General features: G+C 36.5%; 1 protein-coding gene across 4 annotated transcripts; it reads left to right on the top strand.

The window, feature by feature from the left end:
• Positions 1 to 148: 148 nt before the first annotated feature.
• LOC112553957 (3-hydroxy-3-methylglutaryl-coenzyme A reductase-like) lies at positions 149 to 16656 on the top strand. 4 transcript variants are annotated; one of them, XM_025221488.1, is made up of 21 exons: positions 149 to 309; positions 1612 to 1815; positions 2719 to 2827; positions 3534 to 3621; positions 3920 to 4110; positions 5307 to 5413; positions 5642 to 5764; positions 6184 to 6341; positions 7769 to 7902; positions 8279 to 8511; positions 9086 to 9201; positions 9605 to 9683; positions 10612 to 10770; positions 11044 to 11129; positions 11370 to 11441; positions 11705 to 11810; positions 12124 to 12230; positions 12444 to 12648; positions 13079 to 13237; positions 13511 to 13665; positions 14614 to 16656. In XM_025221488.1, exons 1-21 carry the CDS (start codon positions 292 to 294, stop codon positions 14699 to 14701), a joined length of 2697 nt encoding a protein of 898 aa, XP_025077273.1. In that variant the 5' UTR covers positions 149 to 291; the 3' UTR covers positions 14702 to 16656. The 4 variants fall into 4 exon arrangements, with proteins under 4 accessions (XP_025077273.1, XP_025077275.1, XP_025077276.1 ...); XM_025221490.1 differs by lacking the exon at positions 149 to 309 and adding an exon at positions 473 to 1181; XM_025221491.1 differs by lacking the exon at positions 149 to 309 and adding an exon at positions 473 to 1006.
• Positions 16657 to 17446: the final 790 nt, after the last annotated feature.

The raw sequence follows: 17446 nt of genomic DNA on the forward strand, positions 1-17446 counted from the left end.
ACGCTGTAAACATTTAAAATAAGCAGCAAACCTTTTTTTTTAGGTCGGCGGGTCTGTGACTAAGGCCAACGATCTGTCTTTCGATCGTCACTTCTGCATCCACGGGTTCAAGGCCGTGCCCTTTAGGTTTTTTCATAAAGAGGAGAGAACTCGAGCTTGTTCGGCATATTTAAGCAGACGATAGAGCAGTCGTGTTGAGATAGTGATTTTGTGATATAGGAGTTTTGTGTAAAGATCTTTTTCGTTGTTGTCAACTTGTTTTCATATTCGTCTGTGAATAACAAGAAAATCATGTTTCAAGGCGACAAGGTAAGGTTTTTTCCTTGTTCGGTCAGATTTTGCTATCTCTGTTAGTCAGATTTCCAAATCAGTGACAGATCAGAGATCAAAGGCTATCACTTCAGTATATGATTAATTTTATTATTAAGCAACTTAGTAGTGCATACACATGTATTTTCTGAGAATGCGTACTTCTGGTAATATATTTTCTGCTTTTGTCAGGATACTAATGTAAGCCGGCACATCTTAATTATTCATCGTCAAATATCTGTTTCACCAAAACAGACATCACTAGAACTATACCGAAGTTCTAATGCAAAATTATCTTTATTGAGGATGACAGCAACAACGAGGAACGTTGACTTAAACCTCTAAATCAAAATAAAGCAAGCTAGTTTTTAAAATGTCAACAATGGTACATCGAAGGGCTGGGCACGAAGTCGTCTGAGCAAATCAGCCAATGAGGTTTTGAACCGGCGTCGTGCCATCGCGAGCTAGCTTTTGAGCTGACTGCATGGTTGCATAGTTTTCCACAGTTATTACCATTAACAACTCAAAGAAAAGATGTTTAATTATTTCAGTCGCCGTTTTTTAACTGAAGTCAAGAAAGTTGTTATAACAAAGGAATATGTAATGAACCCGCTGACTGTTCCTCTCCAGTAATGTGCTATTTTTAGATTTTTACCGCTACCGCCAATGACGTCCTTGCTAAGGCTGAGTTAATATAGTGAGGTTTCGAAATTTTTATACTTCTGTCAACTTTTTAATGGAAGAATCTTAAAACACTTACATAAAACTTATATATGTTACGAAAAAGCATGTTTGATAGACATGCTCGTGTAGTCACTTTGATGTAAGGTGACTTGACATCGATGTAGTCAACATCAACATGGCGATGCTCGGTGATAAACACGCAGTGAACGCCTTCTATGTTAAGCGAAAGTATGTTAAAGATATTTGCCTTCTAATTCGGTATGCTTACTGTGTGCTTAAATAGGACTGTTTTTTTAATTTATTAAATGTTTAACTATACCTATAAAAGTTTATTATAGTCAACGGATGGTAAACTATTACAAAATCCAGCCACGTTGGAGTTTACTTCTCGCTAGAAAAGAGTTTTAAAATAATTTTAGTAGCACTGATACCCACTTGGGTTTCATAATTTGACCGACTTTAAAAAAATTCTTAAGTAACAGTGAATAATGAAGGACAAAGTGTTTTCAAGGATTATGGTTTCCAGTTTGTGTCAGTGTAAGTTTTGTGTATATATGTATCTATAAAATACTAAGGAAGTGTTTGGCTTTATTGTTTATAAAGTTTATTGGTTTTCAGTTGATTCCTCTTCCATATTTGACGCATAACAGCATGGTGCTGTCACGGCTTTTCCGTGAATATGGAAAAATATGTGCAACTCACCCGTGGGAGGTGATCATCATCTCTCTCACTGTCATGCTCAGTCTGGTGTCAGTGAGTGCTTACCCTAGTCCTGAAATTGACAAGATATGTGGGTGGAACCATGTATGTGAAAATGCTGAGGTTAGAATTTTGCTTTCACTTTTCCCAATAGACATTTCTGTGCATGTTACTGTTTAGTAATTGTAAATTGCTTAACAGTCAAAAGAATGTTGTCCATGTAATTACTGTAAATTTAAGATTATACGCTGCAACTTTTATTCCCAGCTTTAAACCATGGAGCTTTTTCCAATTGATTAATTTTTCAATTAGCTCCCTGTTAAAGGGTTAACTGTTCACTTTTTTTAGTCAAACTTAGTCAACAATCACGAAAACTAAAAAGATACCTCCATGACAGTAAGACGTAGTCTCATTGCCTTTTCATTCAAAATAAATCCTTTAAGGGTTAACATACCATGCAATGAATTCACTTTTTTTGTGTAATGTTTAACAGCTTCTATGCGCTTCCATCTTCCAAGAGCAGACAACTTTGCATTATCCACTCATTGCAAAGTAGTACAGGCGTTCCTCAGGTTACGTCAGCCCCAAGTTACAATGTTTTGTGATTACAACACATCTCCCATTTACTGTATAAAGCCTTGGTTCCACTTAAACATCGTAACGCAAACTTCATGTTTGGTGAAGAATTAAATGTATTTTATATGTGGTTTTTGATAATTTCTGTGTTAGGATAGGTGTTAGGATAAGTGCTTACAATATGCTATTTAGGTATAGTATGTACGTATGTTCCAACTTACAGCAAAAATTGGTTTACAGCGCAACATAGGAATGGAGCAACGTCGTAAGTCAAGGACTGCCTGTATAATAAAATCATTTACATGATTTATGTATAAAAATATCATCACTCATTTCCATATCCCTGCCCAGTATTGGTACTGCAGTGTAAGTCAAATGTGCCCTCTGCTGTTGACAACCACCCAATCCCCAATATCAAATTTAAACTGGCGCACTGGTTATATTTTTCAGGAAATACAAAACTTTAACGTTATATTGACTGTAATACGATGCCTGGCAGTTCTATACATCTATCTACACTTTAGAAATCTGCAACGTCCTGGGTCAAAATACCTTTTAGGTAATTCTTTTTTTCTTCCTTAATCTTGACATCTAGGTTTGAGTATTTTCAATCTTCTTGACTTGCATGTTGTCTGGTCCATGAATCTTTGTTATTACCTATTCTGTTTACTTTCACGGTTTAGCTATCTATCAAGAAAAAAAATGATCATGAAAAAAAGGAATAATTATATTTAGGCTTTTTAATTAACAGACATATTTAAAATTTAATGTGTAGCATGTTTTTATTCACCCACGAGAAATTGTTTAATGTCAACACAGTGAAGGCACAGAGAAATACCAGTTTTAATAGTCCTGCCTGATGGGGGAAAGTTGAAAACCGTTAAACTTTATTACAGAATCATGCATTAGACTTAAAGATGGATGTCATGCTTGAGTCTTAATACTTATTTTGATAGATTCTTGTTGGCTGCCATTCATAGAAACTGAAATATTAGGGCAACTAATTAATCATGAATATGCAAATTGTACCATCTAAAGATGGAGGTGACAGAATATTTATACAATTTAAGCAATAAATTGCGCGGAAAGGCTGTAGCTTAAGGAAGTTTACACCAGTATTTCTGTTAATGATTGATAATTAGTATTTTCTTTTTAAAAAATGATAGATGAATAGCATGCTCAAATAATGAGCAGGCAATCATGTCTACACTTGTCCAGTCACAGTTGATTATAAGTATATATTAAGTACCTTTGTTGGTTTGCAGGTATTGTAGGAGTGTTCACCATTTTGGCAAGTTTCATGTTCAGTGTTGCATTCATGAAGCTGGTAGGAAGTGAACTGAGGGGACTAAGGTGAACAGTTTGCCAAAATCATGTTAAAATCTCATTGACAATGCTAAATGAGTGCATGAAGTAGAATATAACTAAAATTTAGAGAAGTTGCTTGCAACCTGTTGAACATTCCTGTTTTGAGATAAGGACATTTAAACTAACTGCCAAGGCTGATGTTAAATCTTGTTATCTAGTCTTAACACATTATCATTCTGACACCATTCTTGTATTTTGAATAGTTTTGTGTCTGCTGTGTCGAAATTAACTGCATCACTACATCTTAAATTGAAAACATAATTCATCTTTCCTTCCCCTACAGTGAAGCATTGACGGTCTTTCTTTTACTGGTGGATGTTGGGAGGGCCAGTGCTCTCCTTCGTTGTACTCTCAGATCAGAAACACAGGATGAGGTGAAGGCCAATATTGCTCACGCTATGGCTGTGATTGGCCCAGCCATTACACTTGATGCTATTGTTGAAACACTGCTTATTGGTGTGGGCACACTTTCAGGTTTGTGTTCTTATTACTCCACAGTTTTAAAATAGCTTGCAGTGTGTGTGAGGGAGAGAATGCTTATGTGTATGTAAAAAAGAAGTCAGGAAATGGTGGTATAAGATTGTGACAGCAAGTACAGCTATGACTAGATCTGAAACTGGTTACAAACTAAACAGCACATCTGAAGGCTAGAAATGTAGAAACCTGGTAAGCAAAGGATCAGAGCTAGACAATTTTAGCAGCTTTTTCTATGGGAAATAACTATGCTTGATCCATTTTTACTATGTGCATATTATTCAATATTCACTAGTCCATATTATAGACATATTAGTTGGCATAAACTATTCTTGGCCATTTTATCAGACATTCTTATCAGATATTGGAGCTGACACAGAGCTTAGAATCAGTCCAACAGATACATTTGGTAGTTTGCCCTCTTTTGCCTTGGCCTTGATAGGGACCGCCACTGTAGTGGTGTGATTTCTTCAAAAATAGCTAGCCTGGCTTGATGCAGTCAGATGTTCCATAGCTGATTGGGTTTACCTGTACTTTACTCCAGACTTCATCATGCCACCTTGTGCCTATTATTATTATTCATCATTGTGATCTGACATTTCAGTCCATATTTTCTGAGCACATGGGGCTTTGGATTGAAAAGGGCATGTAGTAGGAAGTTGTTTGTTCCTTTCTTTAAGACATTTTATGATGATTTTTTTTTAATACGTAAACTTCATATTTTCACTTCAATTTTGGATCGAGATGAACATGTTCACACATCTATCATGAAGGGGATATTGGCATTTAGTGAGAGAGTGTGTGTGTGTGTGTGAGAGAGCCTGCATGTGCCATAAATTGGGGATCCAGTTAGGTGGTAGTCTTAATTCTTGGACTAGAATTAAGATTACGAACAAGGTGGTAAAAGGTGTGCGTGTGCACATGCACCATTTATACATGTATATGAAAGCAGTCCTTAGAATTAATGTACTTGTAATGTTTAACTTCTTTTTGTTTGAATATATTTTTCAGCATAAACATTACTGATGTAATTGCAGCATTTCAGACTGTTGAAGAGAGTTAACTTGACAAATGTATTATCTTTCCATCAGACATAGCATATATTATAGCTGCTGCCTAGTTTTTAGAAGAAACAACTACACAGCAATTTTACATGTACCTTTGGCAGTTTTCATTTACTTTCATTTCCCTGATAGGTGTGAAACAACTGGAGGTCCTCTGTTACTATGGGTGCTTGGCAATCATTGCTTACTATCTGGCATTCATGACTCTATACCCAGCATCTTTGGCACTTGCCTTGGAGGTATGCATTATATAAAGTAAAGCAGCATAAATCAGGAATGGTTGGGGCTCCCACCCCTCCCCCCGTGCTGACTGGGTAGAGCACCAATAGGAATGTTAAGTTTGACTTAGATCTAGGTGTTTTCTCTTTGTGTGTGTGTTAAACACTCCTGAATACTCTAAAAGAACAAATGTGCTGTTAAAAGTCCCTCCTTCCTCCCCCCCCCCCTTGCTGATTTTCTTGAAATAGATTTTGCGGGAGCGCAACCAAGGCAAGCCCTTAAAGCACCTTCAGAAGTTAGCAGGCATCCAACAGAGCGAGGAGCGGGAAGAAAAGCCAAACCCAGTCAACCAATATGTCAAAATAATCATGGTAATTAAATAACATCTCCTTTATCGTTGTTTCCACTGCACTATTTAGTGCTTTTTGTTGGATCGTAGCATGTGTGGAGGAGGGATGTGTATAATGGGAATGTCCAATTGTGTGCATGTATAAATTTGCATGTGTTAGATAAAGGAAATACTGCTGAAAATATGGTTTGATATTGTAAACAGATTTTATATTGATGGCTAGACACTAGATAATTCCTGGTTTATAAATTTTTAAGGGATGATGTATAAATATCTGGTTTGATTCTACAACCAATTTTAAGCTGAGATGGTGGTAGGGCTGGGAGAGGGAAATAAAATGGGTGATAATAAATGATTAACTAGTTTTGTAACATTGGTTTTTGATTGCTGATGAAACATTTTTTTTTTAATTCATAAGCTCTGTCTGTGTGTGTCACATAGTCAGCAGGTTTGTTTTTGGTTCATGCTCGGAATCTTCTGGTCACCGAGGGAGGACAGGGCACTGAAAAGGGAAGTTCAGATAGGATGCTACTTGTTCCTGATCACCCTCAGGACCAACCTAAGAAACACATGGAATCTTGGCATGGCAATGTTTTTGGGTAGGTATTTGTAAATTTGCTGCCCTATGCTCCACTGGGGGCAAATAGGAACAAGAAGAAGAATTTGTAAATTATGTAAGAACTGACAGCTGCAAGTTAACTACGACCAAGTCTTTATTGCTCTGCATAAATAATGATTGGTTTGCTTCTGAATGAAAATTTGGAATAAATAAATTTTTTAGAACATTTATTTCACACATTACAGTATATTATGTCACGTCTGGTCATTTGTACATAAAAATTATAATAAATAAAGAATGCATCCAAAAAACCCTCCACACCCTTATTTCAGGCACTTGGACATATCAGAGAATCCTGTCACCAATTACATGTACTGCACATACAGGCATAGACTTGTACATCTGTACACTTATCTTCACTCATCATACATTCCAAACTCACACGCATGCACTTAAATAACTTTTAATTAAAAAGTTAGTCCCTTCAAGCACATTCCATCCACACGTATATAAAACCCAATGGTATTAAGCCCACAACTCATGAGTACATATCTAGAGAGTACAAATTATATCATAGATAATCATCTTCCTACATGAACAGTATATATACACACACATGTATAAAGTTGATAGCATTGCATATGATGTATATGAAAATAATCAAGCATATGTGTACAAGCACTGGGTTTTCAGGCTGAGAGGAAACATAAGAAATGCATACTGCATAGTAAGGAATGCATTGTCCTGCAGCAGCTCATGAGTTATGCAGAGGCTAATGATCTCAAACCTTGCCAGGCAGCCTAATATAAGCCATACAGCACGGACAGCTTTAGAATGAGTGGTGAAAGATCTCATAATTGCATCTGACAATGGGATTTGATATGATCAACCATACAACTGACTCACATTGAATTTAGGGGTTCAGGGCACAGCACTTAGTTTGAATCATACCTCATCCAACATGGACAGTTGGTAGCTGTTAAAAATGTTAGGTCTAGCTTTAGCAACCAATGCCTATGTCTATTCCATATTCTGGGAATAAGATGGCCTGAAAAGATCTCCAACAGCAGCCTGTGGAAAAGAACCAGAATGCCACTAGCCAAGACACTAAAAGCGCAAATGGGGCTGGATAGGACACACCCTGCACAAACCAGCTGACACCATTGTACAGCAGGCACTTGACTGGAACCCTCAGGAAAAGAGGAGAGTTGGGAGACCAAAGCAGAATTGGAAAAGAACAGTAGAGAGTTAGGCAAAAGACATCAGAATCACATGGGCCCATATTAGGGGGGCTGCCCAAAACCAGGTCCGCTGGCAAGATGTTGCGGCCCTATGCTCCTTAAGGAGTAACAAGGAATAAGCTAGACAGAAAGTTTATTTTTGTGTCTTTCATTTGTGACTATGTTTTGTGTCTTTATTACCTTTCATTTGTGAATTTGATAATGTTTTTTTTTTTTTTCTTGACAGGATGCTGAATGAAAACTTTGACTATTTCATAACATTGGCTGTGGCTCTAGCACTTACCCTCAAGTACATTTACTATGATAATGATGTGGACCAGCAAATAGACAGTTTGCCTTCACCGCAGTCACTTGATGTTGGTGAGTTGAGCTTCTCCAGCGTGGAATGGTTTGCAATATTATGCGTGTGTTTGTGCATACACGGGCTGATCTTGCTAGTGGATTATGCTACGTATCAAAGAATTCACACCGCAGGATCTGCAAGTTATAATTTCAACCTCCCTACCATAAACTAAAAATCCCATACTGCTGTTACTGTGATTTTTATTTGTTTGCTTTCTGGGACATGATGCAGCATTTGGAACATATTCTTTGAAGAAACAACCACATAACCATATATGGCTGGTATCTCTAACTTTCCACACCTTTTTTTTTTTTCGGTGCCTTTATATTTTTGTCATGATATTTTATTGCAATGTCTTGCTTTCCTCAAAAGTAGCACAAACATTTTTTACAGGAAAGAGGGAAGTATGCCCTTCACCAGCTGCTGTGACAAAGTCCCCTATGTTCACTCTTGATGACAGTGATGGTGAGGATACGAAGAGCGTTGCTGAAAAGGCAGTACAGACAGAGAACTCAGCTATATCATCTGAGAAAACAAAAGGTTATATTGCACCTTCTATCCTGCAGGACACCAAAGCATCAGTGTGCCGCAGTTTGGAAACATGCCTGGAAATATTGAACTCTGATGTGAGTTGCTTTGTAAGGGTTGTAGTTTCTCACTCCTTCCTCCTTCAGTCTAAACTGCTTGAGTGGGATTCCCCAAAATGGTAGTACACCATATGTATTTTAGAAAACTGTGATCAGCACTCATAAAACAGAAAGAAGTTGGTGGATGATAATGGATCTGACTTGTTCTGGGAAACCATTGACAGATTTTATCAAGATTTTAAGTTAATATAACGCCTGACAAAATAAACATTTTCTCTTTTGCAGTAAATCAGAATTTGAATATTAGGGTTTTTGGTTGATTTTTTTTCTTTTCATTCTGTAGTGGGACCTGGGTAACAGAAAGCAGGTTACTTAAAAAAATCTGTGAAGAGATATTCTGATTTTTATCTCACTAGGCTATTGTTTTAATTATAAAGATCCTTGTTTTCATAGAAATAATTGGAAAAGTGAATGTTTTCCCTGCAGTTTTTATTTCTGAAATTGATGAGTTTTATATTCTTTCAAATTTATATGTACATTTTGCAACAAAGTATTAAAAAAAAAATCGAAATTAATTGGCTAGTAATTTTGCTGTCTGTTGCTTGCAATGTAGGAGGGAGCTGGAGCACTAACAGATGAGGAAGTTATGCTGCTGGTTCAAAAGAAGCATATACCATCATATAAACTAGAAAAGGTTCTGAACAGCTATGAGAGAGGTGTCCATATTAGGTATGCTATGAAACTGTTTTCTTAATTGCTGTTGATTCATATCCATTTATTTTAAATCTTATTTGCAGTTATTTCTTAGTCTCTGTTTAATGATAATGGTTGTGAGTTTGACAGTTTTCCAGTTGAAAAGTAGCTAATGCACAACATGGAAAATAAATTGCTTATGATAAATGAAATAACCCTAGAATACCAGTATCTTGGAAGCATCTGAAAAGAAGGGATGCAGGAAAGGTTTTGAATTCAAAACAAGAATGCAGACAAAGTATTAGATCACAGGTCAGCGATTAAGTTTCCACAAAATGATATTAAGCTAGTGAAAGGGATACGAATGGCTACAGCTAGGTCAAGAAATGTAGCATTAATGCAAGTTGCACTTAAACTCCAAAGTAGTTTCTTCTTGCAGACGACAGATGCTGCTTCTTCAGCTTCCATCCAGATCAGTTTTGGATCATCTCCCCTATATTAATTATGACTACAGCTTAGTAAGTAGACTGGTCCAGCCTTTTTTCTTTTTTTAAACCCATCTTGGCTTGCTGACAGCAGTAAATTAACATAAATTTGTAAACATGGTAAAGTTCATTTGTGTGAGTGTGCATTACCTGTCCACGCTACAATAGCCATGTTACAGCCTTAGTCGCTGGCATGGCATAAAAAACAAACCATGCTACAATACATGACGTTTACAATAGCCTGACCCAGCCTGTGTGGAAGCTCTTTTCGTATTGAGCTATGGCTAAATTTTGTTTAATAAGACTTTGATTTCATTTAGTGGATAGAAGACAAAGCTGCTGGGGGCATAGCCAGCTGTTTGCTTAATTGAAAATGGACTCAAAAATGTGAAGACTATTATATGATGCATTAAATTTTTGTTAGGAACAGGGGGTTGTTGCCTCTGTCTTTTGTTTAGAGATTTCAGAGATTATTGCGCTTACCAGTCAGTATATGAGTGTTTTTTGCGGCGTCATGGTTTTGCGTCAGAACCCGACGTCATTTTTATGACGTAGTTTTTCATTTTTATGACGTAGTTTTAGAGGGGGAGGGGAGAGTGAAGAATGGATGAAGAGTGAAAACGGGAGCGGAGAAACTGTACGTGTGGATACAGAGACTGTTGGGAGAAACTGTACGTGTGGATACAGAGACGGTTGGGGAGAAACTGTACGTGTGGATACAGAGACGGTTGGGAGAAAGGATCAGAAGCGAACTAGAGTGAGTGGATTGTCCGTTTTGGGGAACTGGAAGACCTATGGACTTTGTATTTAGTTAATGTTAATGGATTTAAAGTTTTGATTCCCACGACAAAATCTTGGTGATAAGTGATTGGAAGAACACGCAAGGGGACGCGTGCGTGTAGAGAGAGAAAGAGTGATTTTAAAAACAGCGTTCCTGACAATTTTATTATGAATATTTCAGGTGGATGGTGCTTGTTGTGAAAATGTGATTGGCTATATGCCTGTTCCTGTTGGTTTTGCTGGACCACTTTTGCTAGATGGCAAACGATTCACAGTTCCCATGGCAACAACAGAGGGATGCTTGGTGGCCAGCACAAACAGAGGCTGTCGAGCTTTAGAGGTAATCCTACATTTGTCTCCTTTCAGAGAATAGTATCAGGATTGAGTAGGTACCCATGTGGGTCTGTGGGTGTGGGTATGATGCAGAAGAAAATAAACTAGCATATCTTCAAGGTGGCTGAGACTTTTATGAGTATTTTAAATATTCTATGTGTATTTGGTGTATGTGCTTCTGTTAATACAAATATAAACATTTGTCCAGGTGTTATTACTGCTGTATCTGTTTGCTTAAGAAGACCCCATAGAATTACGATGCTTTTATTTATCTCGACAGCAATGTGGTGGGGTACAAAGTTGTATGTTTGGAGATGGCATGACACGAGCCCCTGTGATTCGCTTCCCATCAGCAAAACGAGCAAGGTATTTAAGCATTACGCAGCAGGCAGTTTACTGGTTCATGTTGGAAGGATGAAAACAGAAAAAGGCACCATTTTACCTGGAGGAGAAAATCTTCATCAAATCTATTATTCTCTGTGTGTGTGTGAGCAAATGTGCATGCTCATTTGTATATTTATATGTGTGTGTGTTGTAGATATATTTATCTTTTGTTAAATGATTGCATTTCTTAATAATAGATTCTTTGAATTTGAAATGTTTCAGTGAAGTCAAACAGTGGTTACAAGATAGTGACAACTTTGATAAAGTCAAGGAATGGTTTGATGTTACAAGCAGGTCAGTGTAATAAGTTTTTCACGGTTATAAACCAAACAAAGTTGTTAATAAAATTTTAAATAACTTAAAAGAAAGACTAATTTATCATAATTTTATAAATAAGGAATTTGTATCCATAATGAATACCTGTGATAAAGTGATGTTTTAGGCAGTAAATACAATGACAGCCCGATGGGAAATTGAAAACTGATTAAAATTATGAAGTTCTTGTATGAAAGAAGACAAATCCCCTTAATTGTTTTGGCTGTGTGCTTCAAACTCAGATTTGCCCGACTGCAGCATCTGACCATTGTACTGGCTGGTCGTCAACTATATATTCGTTTTGTGTCTACCACTGGTGATGCTATGGGGATGAACATGCTTTCTAAGGTTTGTTAGATTATTTCATTTACAGGCAAATGAGACTGTGGCTAAAGTTCCTAAAATGGGCCATAGGGGGTAAAATCAGTTTCAATATTCTTGTTTTTCTGGCTCCATAAATGTTAAAAAAGACAACTGCTCATCTGGTTCTTATGCAATTACATTTTTAGTGCGACATCCAGGCGTCCGATGACAAAAAAGTACAGCAGTTTTCAGTACGGCTATCAAAGAAAACTGATAGCACTGGTTCATTAATGCTGTTTGTCAACTGTGTGTCTTGATATTCTTGAGCATGGTATCCATGTGTGTGCATTTATTTCAGGGATCAGAAAATGCACTTAAAGAACTTTCTAAGGAGTTCCCAGACATGGAAATTATAAGCCTCAGTGGAAACTTTTGTACAGACAAAAAACCAGCTGCAATAAACTGGTTGGTTATGGTCTTTTATATTGTATATAATCTTACATTTTTATTTTTATTCTCATTGCTTAAAGTCATCAGTAGCCTTACCATGATAAGGATATGTCCACAAAAGTAATGCATAATTACTAATGTGCATACAAGATTCATTCTTATTTATTGAAAAAAAGGTGTTTTGTTCACTCTGAACTGCAAAATCACTCTTAAAATATATTTTCAAAGGATTGAAGGAAGGGGCAAATCTGTTGTGTGCGAAGCAACAGTCTCTGGACACATTATCAAGTCAGTGCTGAAGACATCAGCAGCAGCTTTGGTTGATCTCAACATCCAGAAAAATCTGGTTGGTTCTGCCATGGCAGGCAGCATTGGAGGCTTTAATGCTCATGCAGCCAACATTGTGACTGCTATTTACATTGCTACTGGACAGGTAAGACTTCAGGACCAGACAGGGGCTTTTACGAACAAACATGTTAGGATTTTGATGCATACAGTTGATTCCTTGTGTATGTGTGTGCGCTTAAGCACACTATGCATATATTACATGTGTTCAGACATCTGCAGGAGTTCTTTACACACTTGTGAGGTGTGGAAGCTTGAGAGTTTGTGCATAGTTATTTCTGGTTTGAATTTTTTTTTCTCTGTCATGATTGTATTGGCAGGCTCCAGACAGATTTGTTTTGAAATACAGATAAAATAATTTTCACAGTTGAGAAAATGTGTTATTATTTTAAACTGTAAATTCATTTACTGTAAGATCACCCTAGGTGAATGAGAATATAGACACCAGCAACCTTCACAACAGCCAATGGAATGTTGTGTTAGCACCTACAGTAAAGCATGACTAATGTTGCTGACAGGATCCAGCTCAGAATATTGCCAGCTCCAACTGTATGACGCTGATGGAGACTGCAGGTATTTCTGGTGAAGACTTGCATATTACCTGCACCATGCCATCACTTGAACTTGGCACTGTTGGAGGAGGAACTGTACTGTCTCCCCAGGGTGCATGTCTTGAGGTAAGCCTGATTTTAAAAAAAAAAAAAAAAAAAAAAAACAGACTGGTTGACTGAAGGAAAACTTCTTAACATAAAGGTTGACTTAGTGTTATGCTTCATCATTAAACATATTATATTTATACTTCCCTTACTAGGGAAATAAAGATGCTGGTGCATATTTCAAGTATAACTTGCAGTTGACTGCATGCTACAGAGTATTTTGCACACCTTGTTCAGGATGAGCTTTCAAACATGTACATATGCTTGAATTATTGTGCAAATATTTGTGTACAGATGCTTGGTGTGCGTGGTTCCAATCCTGAGAGGCCTGGTGCAAATGCAGAGCAGTTAGCACGAATTGTGTGCGCCACAGTCCTAGCTGGTGAACTGTCTCTTTTGTCAGCCCTGGCTGCTGGACATCTAGTAAAAAGTCATCTTCGACATAACAGGTGAATTGATGCTTAAGTGTTGGATGCCTCACTCCTCTTGTATGACTACCATTATCCGTCACCGTTCAGCCTCAACATGAAAATTGCAGCGCAGGATTCATTAACTTCTCAGATTGTTATGGTAGAATCCAGTTTAGGCAAAAATACTCAACTCAATACAGTCACCTTCCTTTCAGACTGGATGTATCCATTAGTTGCCATATTTTGGCTATTTAAAAAAAATGGTGCAAAAATAACTGTCACAAAAATATAATTTTGAATTAGTTTTAAATATCACATTTAGCAGAAATGAACTGTTTTACCTTTAGGAAGTGGTAATTTTTGTTTTTTTTTTCTAGAAAATTTACATGTATCGGCATATCCGCAAAACTGCCTTTCAGATTCATATTTTGGAAGTAGAGCAGGCACAGTATATACGTAAAAAGTTCCAGTTATTAATGCACATAAAATTTTTTCATCCCTTATGTATATATTATCCATTATCATGGAAAGTCATACGAATACAGTTTATTTTGCCAACTAAACTGACAGAAAACAGGGGAACATCGACTCATGTATTCTATCACATTTCTCTCTCTATGCCATAAAGAATTTAAATTTGAAAAAGACTTAATGTCCTGTCATACAAAGCAAGGGAATGTAACTTATAGAGAAATGATTTAGCTTTAATATGAGCTATTGTTTGTTCCTGTACTGTTAACCACTCGCAAATTTAGAAAAATAATAAAAGCATTGTACACGTGTATAGTGTGACGTCTTAAATCAAGGCCAGCCACAGGCTGTGGCTTGCCGTAGCATCCACAATGAGTTAATGTGAAGGGTTTCTTTTTTTGTTTCTTAGTATTCTCTGTCTCTGACATGTTGTCTTTGTTTGATTTACTTTTTTGGTTGGTGAGGGGGAGGCGGATTAGGGATAATCATATAATACTTTTAATCTGATTGTTTCAGATCGTCCCTGAGTCTTAATCCTGTCACTTCCATGAGCCAAAAAAATCTGACTTTAGTACCAGGCACCTGCACTCAAGGATGCTCTTGATAAAATTTATATTTAGTTGTGATGTGTTCAAATTGGAGAGGTTGCCACCTGGTGTCTGCCGGAATATTGACATTGTGAACCACAGGCACAGATAATACATGCACATGCTGAGTTTAGTCCTTGCCACCTTGATTAATATGTTCTTTCGTCAGCTGAAATAATGCATTGCTAGCTTTTATGATAACTTTTTTGTGGCTGCAGGGAAAAAAGGAGGAGCAGATCATAGTGTCATTGAATGAATGTCATTATAATTTTGCCACTGTTTGCTTCTACCTCATTTTTAATTGTTATTTATTTGAAAAGTAGTAGGTTAAACTTTTTTTTTTTTTATTAATTCATAAGTATTTATTCACACTATTTTGTGCTTGAGTTGTGAGAAAAACATGGGCTTGCTGCATACCATGTAAAAAAATTCAGTATTAAGAAGCATTTATAAAACTCATTGGCATTAATAATAAACATTACTTTGTGCAAAATTTTCTGTAAAAACAGTTAACCCAAAATGTTACCCAGGCTTAATGCTGCAATCAGGTTGCCCTGAATTAGCTGTTCATACAAAATTCTAGGACAATGCTTAAGGGTTAAGACCAAGGAAGTGAATGTTGGTTTAGCTTTATTCATCAGTCCTTTTCTTTCTCCTGTGGCCATTTGATGACGTATAACTAGTTAACTTTATCATAAATTTGTTACAAGATGTCTAATAGCTTTGGATCAGAGCTTCTCATAAAATCTAATTTTTTGCTTACAAACTTGCTACAGATCACAGGGAATATTGGTTGTAATTGTTTATACCTCCGCACAAACATCCTCATTTTTAAAATCACATCATTATAAATGGCTTCTAAATCCTTGTTGGCAATAGCATATTGCTTGTGGGCCAAATATTTTGATCCATCATTGATTCTGACTTTCCTTTTCTTGGTTTTGATGAATATTTTAGAGATGCATGGCAGAATTGTGCTTTTGAGGAATATTGTTTGCTAGAAGTAATATTCACTTGAGCAGGTATTGTTCTTCACAAACCAATCCTTTCTTACCTTTTAATGAAAGATTGCAGAAGTTAAGAATCTGCATGTATAAATATCTCTAGGATATATTGCTTCGTAGATGAACGTTAAGGCAGTTTTCAGATTCAGGTTAGTTGATCAGTTTCTGTTGTTGAGCTGATGTTGCTAAAGGTGTTTTTCTGGACCATGTCTATGATCATGAAGTTAGTCTTTCTCATCCTTACCTACACTTTCACATTGCACACCAGATGGCATAGCAACAAAAATATTTTGCCAAGAGCTAACATTTGTGATTGTTTGCTTAGGAATTAAGAAGAATAAACATTTAAAGGTTACATTTTTGTAATACAATGCCAGACACACAATTTGCAACCAATGTTATTGAAAGTATCTCCTACTTGCATATTTCAAAATAGTTGTTTAACTTTTTACGATGCATGTTCATTCTCTTGATTTCAGTACGCTTCAATAGTCATGAGTGAAGTCACTGGGCGACTAAAGGGTGCTATCATAAAAGTTTATAACCTAGTCCTGTCTCTAGTAGCTGTAACCAAATGATAAGAAGCTTACAGTATGTACATTCAAGTCTGAGGCCAGGAATTTTATACAGTAAAAATTCCTTATCTAGGCTCATGACGACTTGTGTGTTGTGGTGGGGGAGTGGGGGGACCTTGTTGCAATCATGCTACTTTCACGTTCAATGTAGTTGCATGTATTTGTGCTTTTCACATTGTAAGACTAAAAGGTGCTTGTAACTGCATATTGATGTCGGACTGTGTTCTGTACTTGTCAGTAAATTGTGGCTTTTTCTAAGTGATGTATGAAGGTGAAAGTTCATTGTTTTTTACCTGTTTAACTTACATTTATATTTAATGTAAGAAATGGAGATTCTCGTAATTGGGAGGATCTTCTAATATGAAATAAAAATGAATGATTTTAAATCCTCAATGATGGATTGTGTTTCTTTAGCTTTGACAATGAAAATTGTATTGACTAGCATCATGTTTGTGTCTTTATTTTTAAAAGTGAATGTCACATTAGTATACTGTAAGTAAGAATAAGGGTTCTGAATATACATAGAAGGAAATGCATTTAGTAAAAAATGATAGGTTTAGCCATTTTTATTTTAGAGACTTTTTAAATAAATGGCTAAATTCAGACAAAGTCATTCACATATCACATCTCTCCCGGGAGACCCAAAAATGCTTGTATTCTCTCGCTCTCCGTGTTAGTTGTATGGTGACACAGCTGTATGCCACAAATGATTAAGTATTTAAATGGTTATTGGAGCTAGATACTTGACAGGATAGATGCAAAACAAGATACCATAAATTCTCAAGGACCATGGATTTTTTTTCTTTTCATAAGTAAGTTTTTATCTACTAGAAATAGAAATTTTTGTACAATTTTTTTTTTTCAGATCAGTGAAATGCAACAGTACTTAATTTAGATTGCCTGATATTTCAAGAAATTTTACAAGTTTGATATCGGAGGAAATGTGCACTGAAAGACTAACAAAGTATTTCATTTGCAAATACGTTCAGGACACGAATATTCTTTTAGGAGTCCACAGATTTGGGGTTTCATGTTTATTCCAATAGACCACGCCGATTAATGTGGCAAGAATGAGACTACTCCCTTTTCATAACACTTTAATTGTTGTAAGGATATTTGGTAGCTAATGCTAGGAGGAAGCATAAAAGGGAAGTAATAACGCAGCACAAAATACTGCGTCTTA

The sequence above is a fragment of the Pomacea canaliculata genome, linkage group LG13 (assembly GCF_003073045.1).
Source record: "Pomacea canaliculata isolate SZHN2017 linkage group LG13, ASM307304v1, whole genome shotgun sequence".
In the NCBI taxonomy this organism is placed as follows: Eukaryota; Metazoa; Mollusca; class Gastropoda; order Architaenioglossa; family Ampullariidae; genus Pomacea; species Pomacea canaliculata.

Excerpts from the sequence above, each read along its gene's own strand:
- LOC112553957 (XM_025221488.1), top strand. Across the intron at positions 5,414-5,641 it reads CTTTGGCACTTGCCTTGGAG|ATTTTGCGGGAGCGCAACCA; the intron begins GTATGCATTATA and ends TTCTTGAAATAG. Across the intron at positions 13,238-13,510 it reads CCCAGGGTGCATGTCTTGAG|ATGCTTGGTGTGCGTGGTTC; the intron begins GTAAGCCTGATT and ends ATTTGTGTACAG.